Source organism: Salvia hispanica, chromosome 1 (assembly GCF_029641045.1).
Source record: "Salvia hispanica isolate PSC_SH4W2 chromosome 1, Shi_PSC_v1, whole genome shotgun sequence".
In the NCBI taxonomy this organism is placed as follows: domain Eukaryota; kingdom Viridiplantae; phylum Streptophyta; class Magnoliopsida; order Lamiales; family Lamiaceae; genus Salvia; species Salvia hispanica.
The window spans coordinates 37,476,127-37,490,112 of NC_142692.1; the positions used below are offsets into that span (position 1 = coordinate 37,476,127).

Sequence of the window (13,986 nt, forward strand, 5' to 3'; positions counted from 1 at the left end):
TTGAAGCCCTTTTTTTTAAAAAAAAATCATGTACTTTTTTTTTAAAATCTTTGTACTTTTTTTATGGAATGGATTATTTTTTCCGTATATGTGTCGTAAATTTAATTCCGTATATCGCAATTTTAATTCCGTAAATGTAGTATATTTTGAATTGTTTTTATTGCGGCTGGCCTATGGCTGGCCTAAATCTGACGTGGCAGGTGGTTTTTTTAGTGTTGCTGACGTGGCAGAGGAGAGAATGGCTGGCCTATGGCTGACCTATGGCTGGCCTATTAACCATTGCGGATGCTCTTACTACCAAGATATTTTAGATTGGGCCTCTTTTGAAAGAAATTGAAAATCGACGTGGATAGTCTTTAATGGGCTTTTTATGGAATTGTTCAATTTGGGCCCATTATACTTATAAATAGGCACATTGTGGGTTTTAATTAAAAATAAATATTTTAGTTTATTAGTGTTGGTAATATAAGTTTTACCAAAAAAATAATACAATATGAAAGATAAAAATATTGGCTAAAATAATACTTACCAAATATTGGGAAGTTAGTTTTCTTTAACGAATCAAAATAAAAATGTAAAACTATTGGATTGTGAACAGATGAAATATTATTATATAAATATCTGTAAATTTCGTAGGTTATTATCGAAGAAACAATAAAGTTTCGTCAAATTATAATTTGATCTATAATTTTAAAAAGTACCTAGATAAATCAAGAAGTTTAATTTGCTCTCAATAATTATCTGGTTAAAAAACACGGTCATTTTGTCAAATTGGGTATCCACAGATATTCGATCCGAAATTTTCGAATACCGATCTCGAAATTTCCAAAATCCAATATCTGATACCTGACCCGAATTTAATTTCAGGTACCCGGATACCCAACTTGGGTATCCAGTTCCAATTGTGTTTTCTTCAAAAAAAGTCAACTACAAACTTTTAGAATTTATTTAATATTATTTAGTTCGAATTTGATACAAAGTTGAAGTAGTATTCAAGAGAAAATAACTATAAACTTTTAGAAATATAAAATTCTTGTAGTTGTTTGAATTTAAGAGAAAATAACTTCAAACTTTTAGGAATACAAAATTCTTGTAATAGTTCGAATTTAAAAGAAAATAACTACAAACTTTGAAAAATACAAAATTCATAAGTTATTACTCCATCATCCACAATAAGTCAATAACCATCACAATTCATAAGTTCAAACATTCATCCCCATATAAACATCACAATTCAATAATGCATAAGTTTAATCACTTATCCACAATATCACAATTCATAAGAATCAAGATCTAACAATAACATCATCAAAGACTCAAAATTCGAAAGATCACATATCAATGAAATTAAAATGTACTTAAGAAATTAAATTACATATCTTATACGCAAACTATTAAGTACTATTAACTAAAATATAATTAAGAAATTAAATTATATTTAATTATAATAAAAACATAATTTATTAATTTTAAAAAATAAAACGGATAATTCGGGTATACCTGATCGGATATCGGGGGTAACCCGATACCCGATAATCCAAAATTTTCACTACTCGATCTCGATCAGATACTCGAAAAATTGTGTTTCAGGTATCCAATTATATGACTTTTTTCGGGTTTGGATATCGGGTGTTGGATTGACAGGCCTAGACTCATTTACGTGTATTATATTAAAGATAATTTTTAATCGGACACCATTTAATTTAATTTATGTGTAAATGACATCATTTAAACGTTTAGCATGATTTTTCTACTCCCATATCGGAACCAATTTCACCTAAAATTTTCGCTGAGCAAATGATTGAGAATGAATTCAAATTTAAAATTTTAAGATTGTTAAGTATTCTATAATTGCGAATAAACTAAAATTAGAATTTTTTAGATAATTTGCTCATGTTCTTGCTACACAAAATTTGAAAAAAAAAGCAAGTAAAGGCCAAACAGAGCCCTATTCCCAGCCTGGTATCTGTGTAACTTCCAATTCCAATACTTCTCCGACTCTTCTCTCTCATAGGCTAAAACCTCCCTCTTCAATCCGAGACGCCGCGTATCTTCCTCCTCTCGACCTCAGGGAACTCTTCGATGCAGCTTCTCACAGGTCTCGCTCTCTCCATCTCCCTTTTCCAGTCGATTGTGAATAGTCCAATTCTGTTTATAATTTTTTTTTTCTTTCTGTATGAATTTCTCACTGTGCAATGTGACAGAGTGTGTTAGTTGTAGAAATTTGTCTGACAAATTGGTGAATTGAATGCAGTGCAGAGTGCTGCTCTGGGGTTTGATATGATAGAGATGACTTGGCTCAGCGCATTTTTGATTGGGGCGGGTTGCTTCGCTCTAGGATGCCTAATTGGATTGAGGCGTTCTTCCCGGCGCTCGTCGAAAGGTTCTGAGGTTAACGAGGAGGGGAGGAAGAAGGTTAATCGAGGCAAACCGCTGCTGGAGGTTGAAAAACTAGCTGAAATTATCGACGATTTCAAGATGGTATTGTTTGTAGTTTGTGTGTGTGTGTGTGTGGTGTTGTGTGGTATGAATCATGATGGTTGAGTGTAGGTTTTGGTTGTGCGGAATGATTTGAAAATGGGGAAAGGGAAGATTGCTGCCCAATGCAGGTGAGTGTTTCCATGATGATTGCTGTAAACATGATGCCTTTTGCTTTCTTTTCTCTTCTATTGATTGATTATTTGGTGGTTATCTTGTCTTTGACTAATAGTGTCTTTGTATGATGTTGTAAGTTTGTTGAGTATTAGAGGTACTACCTATATAAAGCAATTGCTTAAGTTGAACAGGTAAAAGGGAATAAAAGAATCTGTACACGGTGGTAAACTAACTGAACATTTAAGTACTGGATTTCTAGTGTGTATTTAATGTCAATTGGAGGTTATAAGCCTTGATTTCGAGGCACGAAAGGTTAATGTCTGCATTGTCTAGGACGTCTCAATATACCAGCTTCCCTGGAAAGTGTGGACTACTTACTGTATGATGTATTTTGGACGAGTGTGTGTGTATATTATTTTTCTTGAAAAAGTAACTAATGGCTTCTATTCTTACTAATTGACATTGGTATCTTACAAGTATCACCTGGTTTATTGTTCATATAGAAACCTGGCAACTTGAATCGGGTTATGAAGACAAGCATATAAAGATCATTGAAGCATTCACGCCGCATCATCATTATAGTATATGGGAAATATATTACTAGAAATTAATATCGTGGAATCTGTTGGTATATCTAGATATTCATTTAAGTCCCGTTGAAATCTTGTGGCTCTTTTTTTCTGGTCCGTCTATGTCTGAAAGAACTTTGGCGTGCAATTACCATTACTTTTGATATACGTACATAGATTATTACTGTGGCCCAAAGTAGAGTAACTTTCCTCTGGTTTTAGCCATGCGACTTTGGGGCTGTACAAGAAAATCCTGAACCGGGCACCAAAATCTTTAAGCAGGTACATTTTGACCTATTGAAAATGATTCTCATGGTTATTATGTAAACATTTATTTACTGCTTAAATTTGATCTTGATACAGATGGGAGATGTGTGGGCAGGTTAAGGTGGTGGTGAAAATTGAAAGCGAGGATGATATGCTTGTTCTACAGGTCAAACCATTGCATTTCCTTTTTATGGAATGCATTTGTTTTAGCTTCTATGACTATACCATCACCAAGAATAGAAATATTAATGCTGCATTATTTTGTTAGAGTCAAGAATGACTGTTGGCAATGGTTATATTATCATTTATCAGTTATACATTGTTATTAATGTTGTGAAGCATGTTGTAGTGCCCTATATTAAGTACCAACATAAATATACTTTGTATATGATTATTTACTTGTTCCAGAAAAGAATAAGAAAGTCAAATAAAAACGATCACATCTACATTTCATGAATCAATATGTCCCATCTGCTCATGCATTTTCTCATAGGAATAAGGGACAGTGTAGTTAATCATAGAATCGCATGTTGGACTAGAAAGAGATATAATTCGAGATGGATAAAATGATTCAAATTACTTTGATCTTTTGCGTAAATACTTAACTGCTACTGGATATATTCTCAATTACATCTCACAAAGAAGTTGAAGTTCTAATACCAGTAAGCAGCTATATTTAATGTCTAACCCCGTTGTGTTACTCATGCAGGAAAGGGCAAAATCGCTGAACTTACCAACACATGTTACAATTGATGCTGGAAGAACACAGATTGCTCCAAGTGAGTAGTGACAAAAAACTTTGTTTCCTGATGTAGTTCTTGTGTTGGGAATGTTGAAATGATTATATTGATTTTATGTTCAATTTGTTTTGAGATGAAGAGAGAATATGCTTTACACTCATCCCTTTTCGCGATAAGATGATCACCCTGTTCCAGAATCCAGATTAACTTCATTGTCTAACAACACTCATCTATTTCCTGTTTTTTCAGATTCAAGAACTGTCATGGCAGTCCTAGGTTAGCTCTCTCTCGTACACACGCATAATAATAGACGAATAAGCAGAATCGACTTCTAATTCGAAGTTTTTGTGCAGGACCAGCGGAGCTAGTTGATGATGTGACTGGTGGATTGAAACTTTTATAGTCAGCTTGAAACAGGAAAATGTGAAAAAAAACGACAATGACGACAACAAATTTGATCTGCAGATGCGATTTTGCCAGGATTATATTGATCGTTTCTTCAAAATTTTCAGCAATTGAACTATAGAATGAGATCTCCCATGTTGCTACCATATTAACATCAAACGTTTTGTAGTTTTCTGAATCACTGAATGATCTTATGATCAGCACCCTTTGCATCACTTTGATCATACATCTCCCCTATGTGCTTGTTCATGGATTTTATATTTTTATTAGTATTATTTATCGCGTGTCATGTAAATTTGAATTCAAATTGAATCCAGTAAGATCAATGATTTAGTCATCCTAATTCCTAAATATCCAGCCTACCCCACCTTGCTTAATTTAAGTGGTTTTAATTTTAAGCATATACACCATTTTTTAAAGTAGACAAAACACACTAGAGTACTACTCCTATTATTTAAATTATAGGAGTATTTGAAATTCCAAGTAATTGACTACTGGGAAATACAAACCTCAAAAAATAAAGCAAAAAATCCGACCTGCCGGATTCGAACCAGCGACCTAAGGATTATCTGCAAACCAACTACAGTCCTCCGCTCTACCAACTGAGCTAAGATCGGATCATGCTATAACGTTGTGTTTTATAAAACATAACTTAATACTACAAATAAAAAAATGATAAGAGATGCACATAATTCCCAAATGAATCTTTATATTTTCTGTATTTTCTAAATTAGAATGTGGAAAACACAAGAGCTAAACCATCTCCATTTGTTTTACCAAAAATATGTGCAAATTAATTTACTTTGGCTTATTTGTCTATGAAGTTGATTAGGTACATTACAATAATAGACTACCAATCTTAGGATTACAAAAAAAAACAAATGTTAACCTTTGCCTGATTTTTCAAATTTGAGTAGAAACACGCATAACTTAATTTGAAACAAATACTTTCTCCGTCCTACTTAAAGTGACTCGTTTTCCTTTTTGAGACATCCCAATTTCCAAAACATCTCTCTACATTATTCTCTTTCTAACTCACAAAACAACATATGCATAATCCCGTTCTGAAAAGGAAATGCTGCACTTTAAGAGCGGGACAGAGGGAGTATATATGAAGCTGTAATGCTATCGAATCATATAAATATACTACTAGTAAAATCAAAGATGGTAAGTGCTTGTCAATGACTCAATATCTAAGAAGTAATTTCTTATTCAAAAAGGCAGTCACAAAATGTTCAAAAGGAGAGGTAGTTTCTAGCTAAACGATTCAAGCATCAGAAAGCATGTAGTATGATATATACACAAATTATTCTCACCTCATATAGTTCAGAGAATCAATCCCTTTGGAGAGTCGGGTTTTTGGTCGCTTGGAGTCGGAGTCGGAGTCGGATTTGTTGTAGTCGGAGCAGCATTGGGCGAATCAGTTGTGTCGAGCTTAGTGTAACCTTGAGCTTCATTTCTCCCCTGCTCTTCCTCCGCGACTTTCTCCATCGTTTTCTGTCCAACATCCTCGGCCGCCTTCTGAACCCGGCTGAAAGCACCGGTTACCCACGTAGCGCCAGTCAGGATGTATCGGTTTTTCATGACGGCCGTTCCTGCAGTACTGACGGTCTGTCCAGCAGCAGCAAAAGCTGTCTTAGTCTTCTCGGAAACCTGGAACTTCTGGTCTACTTCCTTCACTTTATCATTGACTATAGTTGCTCCGACAGTGATTTTCTCACTCAGTCCGATCTTCTGATCCAGCGATGCTACTGTGGCTGAAGCAGTTGATGTGAGTTGGTGCCTCTCATCGAAAGACTTTGCCCTGTTAAGGGCGTCTTTCCCTAATATGAAACCCTTGGCTACCATGCCGCTGACAACGTCCTCTGCCTTCTGCGCAGCAGCTGCAACACCACCACCTGCATTATCGCCTTGTGATGCCTGGAAAAAAATATATGTTTAATAAATCCACACAAGAGGTTGCATTTGAAAAAATGATGAAACAAAAGTTTCAATACTGTAGCTGCTGCTGCTGCCGATGCTGGCAGCGTATAGTTTGGTTCAAGGGAAATGGAGACTGTCTGGTCCACTATTGTAGCTCCCTGCAATAGATCAGAAAGCTTAAAAGTTTGCCTTCTACAACGAAACAGGAGTTTCTTCCTATATTTCACGTTTCTATAATTCATAGCAAATACTCAGAAATCAACCTGCATTTGGCTGAAAACAAACCTCAGTAATCAGTATTTAGAAAGTCTATATGATGGAGTCTCTTTATGACAATCACTGGTGGACATAAACAATTAAGGGATTAAGGAAAGGAAGGACATTCAACTGTGAGGAGAAAACAAAATTTTTAATCAGAAAGAATGATCAATTTTTGGCTCAGCCAAAGTCTCGAATTAAATGTCAATTATTACGGTAAAACAAAATGTTAGGTCCCATCAGTTAGTCCAAATAGTTTGGATTTGTGAGCAGTTACATACTAAACGGTTAACAAATAAATGTCATTTTCCTAAAACCAAACAAAACCCACTCCCAAGTCTAGCAGATGTGGGAAAAAATCATGTACAGTTTCATATAATCTATTTCCCACAGATTATCGTCCAGGCTCAACAACACATAGGATAAGAGCATTGTGAAGGGTACCGAAAGAAGAACAGCAGTCTCTGCATTCTGAGCATCGGCGAAAGTGACATATGCAGATTGAGATCTCTCATTTTCACTGAAAAACAAGAAAACGCAAAATGAGAATTTCCAACCAAACATGGAGCAAGAGTCCGAGCATCTAAGGATCTGTCACGGAACCTTTTCATTTCAACGTATTGGATTACCCCAGTGAAGGAAAAGAACTCCTGGATGTCTTGTTCTGTTGCACTCAGTGAGACATTGCTCACTTTCACAGTCTTGGTCTGCCATGAACAAAGAAGCTGACAAAATGAGAGAGAGAGAGAGCTAGGGAATTGTAGAGGCGCGAGAGGTCTTCAAATATACAATTCAAGTTCAACGTTACTAACATCTATCATTGATAAATAATCACATTCCAACTCAAATAACTGAATGTAATAACACATCAAAATATTAGTCCCTACCCCCAAAAGGTTGTAAGGTAGTACATATTAATCTCTTTGCAGATTTTGTTTTACGATAGATAGGATTCAGAGAGAGGGAAAGAGAGAGCTAGGGAATGGTATAAGCGTGAGGATTTTAATTTGACAATTTCAGTTCAACATTATGAACATCCATCCTTCATAAATAACCCCATCCAACTCAAATACTGTATGTACGGTGCACAACATTAACATTTAACATTTCAAGTGGGACTGTTAACATTTAACCATTGATTCTCTTCTTTCTAACAATAATACATCAAAGTAATACCCCCTAAAGGTTGTATGGTGCACATTTAATATTTTTGCAGATTTTGTTGTGTGTGTGTGTGTGTGAGAGAGAGAGAGAGAGAGAATAGGCACCAATATACACCAAGGAAACAACCTTCCCATACAAAAATTAATAAAGCATTCTTAATCTTAGCTCGAACCATCAAGTTAGTCTCCATTATTGTCAATAGTTGATGAACAAAACTAATGAATTGAGCCACCGATATAACAAATTCAGCTTAGTAGCTATGTTCCAAATATAATCACCAGCTCATCTATCAATCTCATGGCGATAAAACAGTTACTGTTATATCTATGAACACACACACAATCGCATCGATGATTTATGAATAACCTCAATTCCAGTTTAATAGTGATATTCTCACGTGAAAACATCCAAAAATGCTCAACAAATTGAAAACCAATCAGGAAAAAATAGCTATAATCTCATCTCGATCCACTTAAGCAGCACAGTACCAAATCTGAAATCGAAACCAAATATTCACGGGAGCCTAAATTTCCATTAAATCTTGCTCAACAATCAACATAAGTACCACGAAAAAAACGGGAAGAAAATTGAAAATTCCAACGCTATTCGATAAATTCGTGCCGAAAATGAAAAAAAAGTGAATCAATCAGATAAATGCTCACCGTCATTGCATGCGCGTGCGTGTGATCAGAGGAGAGATGCGAGAGGGATTTGAATCTGTGAATAAACTGTAAAATTCCGTGCGAAGAGTTTGCGAGAGAAGTTGGAGATTTGAGTTATGAATTTTGTTGGTTTAGGAAATTAAGGTTCCATTTTTCTCTACACTTCAATGACCGATGCGACTATCTTAAAAAGTTAATTTTGCATGGCAATTTTAGGTGGATCAAAGCAGTGATAAACGTACGTATACGTACGTACATAACCGAACTTTTTTAAACATTTTACATTGAAAATCATTTTATAAACATTAATTGATTTAAAATAAATTTCATACTAATCATTTTGCAACACTTCAAGAAAGATTTAAAATTTATACTTAAATATTTGTATATTTAATAAAATATATATTTTCTACTAAATATTGTATATTAATTCAAATCATAGTCGAAATCATGCTACGATTCAATATAAAATTTCTATATCACTTCTTTGTTATTGCTACATATATTACAATAAATAACAAAATTAATTTTTAATTAAATTCACTTAAATCTAAATTTTTTTAAAATATTATGTACATGTACAATTATGTACGTTTATCTTTTCCCAATCGGAATAATAGGCAATTTTATTTTGGGCCGATTGATAAAAAAAAATGACCAAATTTCCCGCACATTAAAAATGGCCCTTATAATTATGAAGTTTAACATTATTCATATTCTCTTATTAAGCTTTAATTTTGATCAAGTTGTATTTGATATGTAAATCAAAATTTTGAGCTTATATCTCAATTTTAATCATTTTCACCAGTTTGGCAATGCATAAGTAGTAGGAGTACTATATTATATCAACAATAATATAGTACTACTTTACATATTAGCAACCTGCATATTTTATTGTGTGATAATTGCTAACAATGTTAAACTATGACTTTTCGAGCTGATTTTCATCTGAATTTTCATATTCAAGATTGTTTCATTTTGGGATAATTGCAAGATTTCTCAAAGTCACTTAAACGTACATGCAAAATCGTATCCAATGTTTTAGAATCAAACTAAATTGAGCACGAACCAATGTGCTATCTGATCCATCGTAGGAGCCGCAAAGGAGTGCGCAGACGCCGGCAGGAGGCGCAATAAGACAGCATCAGAGGAGCCGTGAAGGAGCGAGGAGGCACTCAAGCGCCTTGTCGGAGATGCGTCAAAGCAGAGAGGCTGGAAAACCATAGCACAAAGACAGTCGCAAAAGTGAATGCAGTTGCATACAGATCTTAAAAGAAAATTGATCCAAATTTTGCAGATACACACACTATGAACATGAAGAAAATGTATAACGAAGCTTAGAAACATTGTTTCGAGACTCAAAATGATTCACACATTTTGCGTCAAAACATATTCTGTCTATATATAAAAAAACAGTATATCAGACGGATGCAGTAGAAAAAGGCTTCTTCTGACTGCAACAAATCGTCCACACTATTTAGTAGAGTATCTTTGTATCCAAGCCTGATGCTACACCCACCTGAACAAAGGCAAAATCTTCAATTTTCCACATCCTATTTTACAAAATTCTACAAATCTCAAACGGTTTCATGTGAAAATGTGGAATAGCATATAAGTGGGAGTCGACTCTGTTATCGTTTATCATGGTTTTGGGTTAGTTAGGACACATAGCTTATCAATTTGGTCCGACCAGTCGGATCCGGACAACCTACAGGGCTACCCGAAGATGTGACCAAAGAAGATGTAGGCCAAACGGGCAGCAAATGGATTGCCGTCTGGTTCGAAAGAGGGATGGACTGATAAGAATCCCACACCAGTCCCACATGAAAATGTGTATTGTAGCATAAGTAGGAGTCGACCTATACCTTTTATCATGGTTTTGGGTTAAGTTAGGGCTCATATGCTTATCAATTTGGTCCAACCAGACGACCTACAGAAAAGGGCTACCCGAAGGTGTGACCAGAGGGGTGCCACTGAGGATGTGGGCCCAAGGGACGCAAATGGATTTGTCATCCGTGGACGGGGGTTGGATCGATATGAATCCCATGTCAAGTCCACATGAAAGTGTGGAATCACGTATAAGTGGGAGTCAACCATTTACCTACGATTGTCCAAGAAGTGACAACGGATCCACCATAACCGTCAGTGTATCCATATTCCATAAAAAATGATGGATCCAACTGCCACGTGTCGGACAATCAATGGACTCATTTGTCAAAACTTTGATGTCATGTAGGTAAGCATATATGGTACATAGACATTGAGGAATGTGGTAAAATGGGCTATGATTCATCTCTAGTAAGCTGAAGATAAATATACCTCTGAAAAGGGTGGTTTCTGTGGACAGATGCTTCGTTAACCGATCTTCGCAGATGATGTGAGAAGCCCCATCTGTTCGGTAAGATTATTCAAACTCTTCAGCCTGTCCCATTCACTTTCTAGTTCGGTGAACTGATCCGTGCTCATTTCATGTCCCATATCGACAGCATTTATCTCATCTGTTTTCTCAATAAGGGAGGGGCTCTCAGGAAGAAACTGTTCCCAGAATACATCATTTATGCTCGGAAGCTTGGGAATATCGTCACTTGCACCCGGCAGCTTATGGATATCATCACTTATACCAGGCAGCTTATGAATATCATCACCCATACCTGCCAGCTTATGAATGTCATCGAGCAAAATGTCAACATCGTAGTCTTCCAAAGGTTCATCTGACGGTGGAGGTATAGGGGCATCGACAAACCCAGGAAGTACATCCACAGAACTGAAATTTGTAGGCTCGGACCCCTTAAATGGCTCATTAGGAAGGTCGATGCTATTTCCTGGACTGATTCCTTGTGCGAGAATGAAATCAGGTACCCCTGTGCTTGCCTCCGGAAAGAGGGTATTGTGAGCACTAGCATGCGTCAGACAAGAGGAAGATTGGACCTCAGACAGTGCGGACGTATTGGGTAAAACCTCTGAAAGAGTCACTCCTGATATTCTACTGGTTGAACTACTACTATCTAATAAATCCGAGGGAGAATGTGCACTGTCAATCAAGAAACCATTAGGATTGCTCAGTTTAGACTCGGACCTATTTGACGTATCCATTTTCATGATTTGTCTCAGCATTGCCTTTGCAGCTTCATTCATCAAAGGCTGGTATTTGACAATCTGTCCATCGGGCGATGTAATACTCAAATTGTGAGCTAAACTTTCTTCATCCTGACTCGGTAGCCTCCTTTTCTTGTTAGCACCAGAAATATGTCTACCACTATCATTCTGCTGATGTACCATCTGTGATACAAAGCCAGGGCTTTGCATAGCTTTGGCGAGGAAGGACATCATTTGTGTTTGTCGTTGCTCCATTACATGAACACGCTGACCAACAGTCTGCAATTGACTGTCGGTTGTTTGTTGCTGCTGCCTCAACCTAACAAGTTCTTGCATGAGAAGATTCTTATCTCTCTTCAACCTTTCAACCTCTTCCTCCATCCCAAATTTGCCAACCTCAATGCAAGACGGGACAGGGGGATTCTGAACTTGAACGTTTTGCTGTTGGCCTTGTGCGTGGGATGATTTACGCCTGTTTATGGTCTTCAGTAAATGCTTGCGACCTTTAAGAAACCCCTCATTAGCAAACTCCCAACGGTCGGGATCAACTTTCCTGAATCCCTGATTGACACCAGAAGGGGGCAAACTATAAAAGAATTACTGAGGCTCGACATACACAAAAAAACACAAGATGATAGGTGCGCAACATCCTTAAGCACTCGATCCCTAAAGCTTTTTATAAACTAAATTGGAGTACCAAAAAAGCAGCCTCATCAAATGCTTTCACAGCAGTTCAAATTATTTTGCAAACAGGAATCTAAAGTAGCAACTAAAATCATTCGTTGGCTCATACACTCGATAAACATGAATTTACCGCTTCTACACTAAACCAAAGCAGTTCGATATAATTTTGCAAACCGGAATCTAAAGAAGTAACTAAACTCCTTTGTTTATACAAGATGCAACCTCAATCAACAAGTAATCTATTGCTTCTATACTAAACCAAGGGGGATCTGTTTGTACACAAAGCCAAAAGCAGAGCTAACAATCTGATATGGTATTTTCACAAAAAATCATTACCAAATTCCAAAATCTTCAATCATCTTTTTATATACCACAGTTTTTATTCATAGCAGTTCTAGAAGATGCTTATCCAAATATATTCTGTAAAAGTAAACCTAATCATTTGTACCTCACAATCAAGCAACTTCAATGAAGGTAACAATTACTACTACTTCTACATTCAACCACCAAAGAGCAGAACTGTTAGGTCACAAAGCAGAAAGCAGAGCTCACACTCTAATGTCTTTATACTGAGTTCGAACACCAAAAATCACTATCAATCTCAAAAATCTCGATCAAATTTAAGAGTTTTATGCATTTTGTGAGCATCTAACTTCAATTAAAAATACTTGAAGCAAGAAAAAACAGTAGAGAAATAACTAACATAAGTATTCAGCTGGCGAACGAAGCTGGAGAAATTATTATGCTTGAAATACTTAGGCAAAAGGTCTCTAGCGAACTCCGGCACGTTCCAGACAACAAAGCTGTTGCTGTTCTTGCTCCACGATACCACCGCATCCGTCGCCGGATCATCCACCATGTCGTAAGTCTTACTCAGAAACGGTGGCGGCGACGTCGCCGCCGTTGAGATTCCTCCTCCTCCAGCCTCCATATCTACTGAATCACAAAGTGCGGAAGATTTCGAGAGCGAGAGAAAGAAGGGGGAGGGATGGGGCGGGAGAGAAGAGAGAGGAAAGCGCTAGAGATGGGTCGAGACTCGAGAATGTGTGTGTGTGTGTGAGAGAGAGAGGTGGGGGTGGTTGCGGGGTGGGGTAAGGGGTAAGGGGTAAGGGGTGGAGTGATGGGCTTGATTTTTTACTGATAGTAACGGGATCGAGAAAAATGGAAACCCATAACACGGTTCCCTTTTATCAAAGAAATTGTCGATAGATTATTGATCTGATAAAATATATACAAAAAATAAAATATGGACTAATTACTACTACTACTATATTTTATGAATTATAAATGAAATAAAATTATATAATTTTGATATAATAGTAATATATTAACTTTATTTGTTACTATGATTTTATTAAACATACATCTAACCAATAGTTTTATTTAAATTTGACCAATATTTTATTATTCATAGTAGTATAGCTGGAATTTTGACAATGGAAACTCAGACAAATGTTAATCGTTGTGGGTAGTAAGCCATATTGGTGTCGGCTAAAGCTGCAACAGTATGAGTGGTGAAAAATTATGAGATATAGATGATGAATAATGAGTGACAAATAATAAGAGAGCTAGTGAAAAAACATTACAAATGTATATAGTGATTTTTATTAAATGAGCGTTGAT

The 13,986-nt window shown here is 36.3% G+C and overlaps 3 protein-coding genes and 1 non-coding gene across 7 annotated transcripts; 1 reads left to right on the top strand and 3 right to left on the bottom strand.

The window, feature by feature from the left end:
- Positions 1-1,939: 1,939 nt before the first annotated feature.
- LOC125218805 (Peptidyl-tRNA hydrolase II (PTH2) family protein) lies at positions 1,940-4,802 on the top strand. Of its 3 annotated transcripts, none has more exons than XM_048120577.2 (8): positions 1,941-2,098; positions 2,255-2,481; positions 2,551-2,609; positions 3,387-3,446; positions 3,528-3,597; positions 4,141-4,210; positions 4,421-4,447; positions 4,525-4,802. In XM_048120577.2, the coding sequence occupies exons 1-8, from the start codon at positions 2,083-2,085 to the stop codon at positions 4,572-4,574; spliced, it is 579 nt and encodes a 192-aa protein (XP_047976534.1). In that variant the 5' UTR covers positions 1,941-2,082; the 3' UTR covers positions 4,575-4,802. The 3 variants fall into 3 exon arrangements, with proteins under 3 accessions (XP_088925060.1, XP_047976534.1, XP_047976536.1); XM_048120579.2 differs by having other exon boundaries at positions 1,944-2,098; positions 2,260-2,481; XM_089068934.1 differs by lacking the exons at positions 4,421-4,447; positions 4,525-4,802 and adding an exon at positions 4,311-4,393 and having other exon boundaries at positions 1,940-2,098.
- Positions 4,803-5,106: 304 nt separating this feature from the next.
- TRNAY-GUA (transfer RNA tyrosine (anticodon GUA)) lies at positions 5,107-5,193 on the bottom strand. The gene is given in 2 exon segments: positions 5,107-5,142; positions 5,157-5,193. It is a non-coding gene; the product is annotated as a tRNA-Tyr (tRNA).
- Positions 5,194-5,739: 546 nt separating this feature from the next.
- BPA1 (binding partner of acd11 1) lies at positions 5,740-8,835 on the bottom strand. Its single transcript, XM_048127538.2, has 5 exons — positions 8,584-8,835; positions 7,361-7,464; positions 7,202-7,277; positions 6,574-6,657; positions 5,740-6,496 (listed from the first exon to the last, which is right to left on the bottom strand). Exons 1-5 carry the CDS (start codon positions 8,587-8,589, stop codon positions 5,903-5,905), a joined length of 864 nt encoding a protein of 287 aa, XP_047983495.1. The 5' UTR covers positions 8,590-8,835; the 3' UTR covers positions 5,740-5,902.
- A 689-nt stretch (positions 8,836-9,524) lies between these two features.
- On the bottom strand, positions 9,525-13,429 carry HSF3 (heat shock factor 3). Of its 2 annotated transcripts, none has more exons than XM_048124661.2 (3): positions 13,067-13,429; positions 10,903-12,240; positions 9,525-9,795 (listed from the first exon to the last, which is right to left on the bottom strand). In XM_048124661.2, the coding sequence occupies exons 1-2, from the start codon at positions 13,292-13,294 to the stop codon at positions 10,939-10,941; spliced, it is 1,530 nt and encodes a 509-aa protein (XP_047980618.1). In that variant the 5' UTR covers positions 13,295-13,429; the 3' UTR covers positions 9,525-9,795; positions 10,903-10,938. The 2 variants fall into 2 exon arrangements, with proteins under 2 accessions (XP_047980618.1, XP_047980617.1); XM_048124660.2 differs by lacking the exon at positions 9,525-9,795 and adding an exon at positions 9,893-10,102 and having other exon boundaries at positions 13,067-13,428.
- Positions 13,430-13,986: the final 557 nt, after the last annotated feature.

Bases quoted from the DNA above. Each gene is read 5' to 3' on its own strand.
- LOC125218805 (XM_048120577.2), top strand. The intron at 3,447-3,527 runs GTACATTTTGAC...ATCTTGATACAG, and splicing joins GCACCAAAATCTTTAAGCAG to ATGGGAGATGTGTGGGCAGG. The intron at 4,211-4,420 runs GTGAGTAGTGAC...CTGTTTTTTCAG, and splicing joins AAGAACACAGATTGCTCCAA to ATTCAAGAACTGTCATGGCA.
- BPA1 (XM_048127538.2), bottom strand. The intron at 6,658-7,201 runs GTACCCTTCACA...GATCTATTGCAG, and splicing joins AGACTGCTGTTCTTCTTTCG to GGAGCTACAATAGTGGACCA. The intron at 6,497-6,573 runs GTATTGAAACTT...ATTTTTTTCCAG, and splicing joins CGGCAGCAGCAGCAGCTACA to GCATCACAAGGCGATAATGC.
- HSF3 (XM_048124661.2), bottom strand. From the start codon at position 13,294: ATGGAGGCTGGAGGAGGAGGAATCTCAACGGCGGCGACGTCGCCGCCA. The intron at 12,241-13,066 runs GTTAGTTATTTC...GGTGTCAATCAG, and splicing joins TTCGCCAGCTGAATACTTAT to GGATTCAGGAAAGTTGATCC.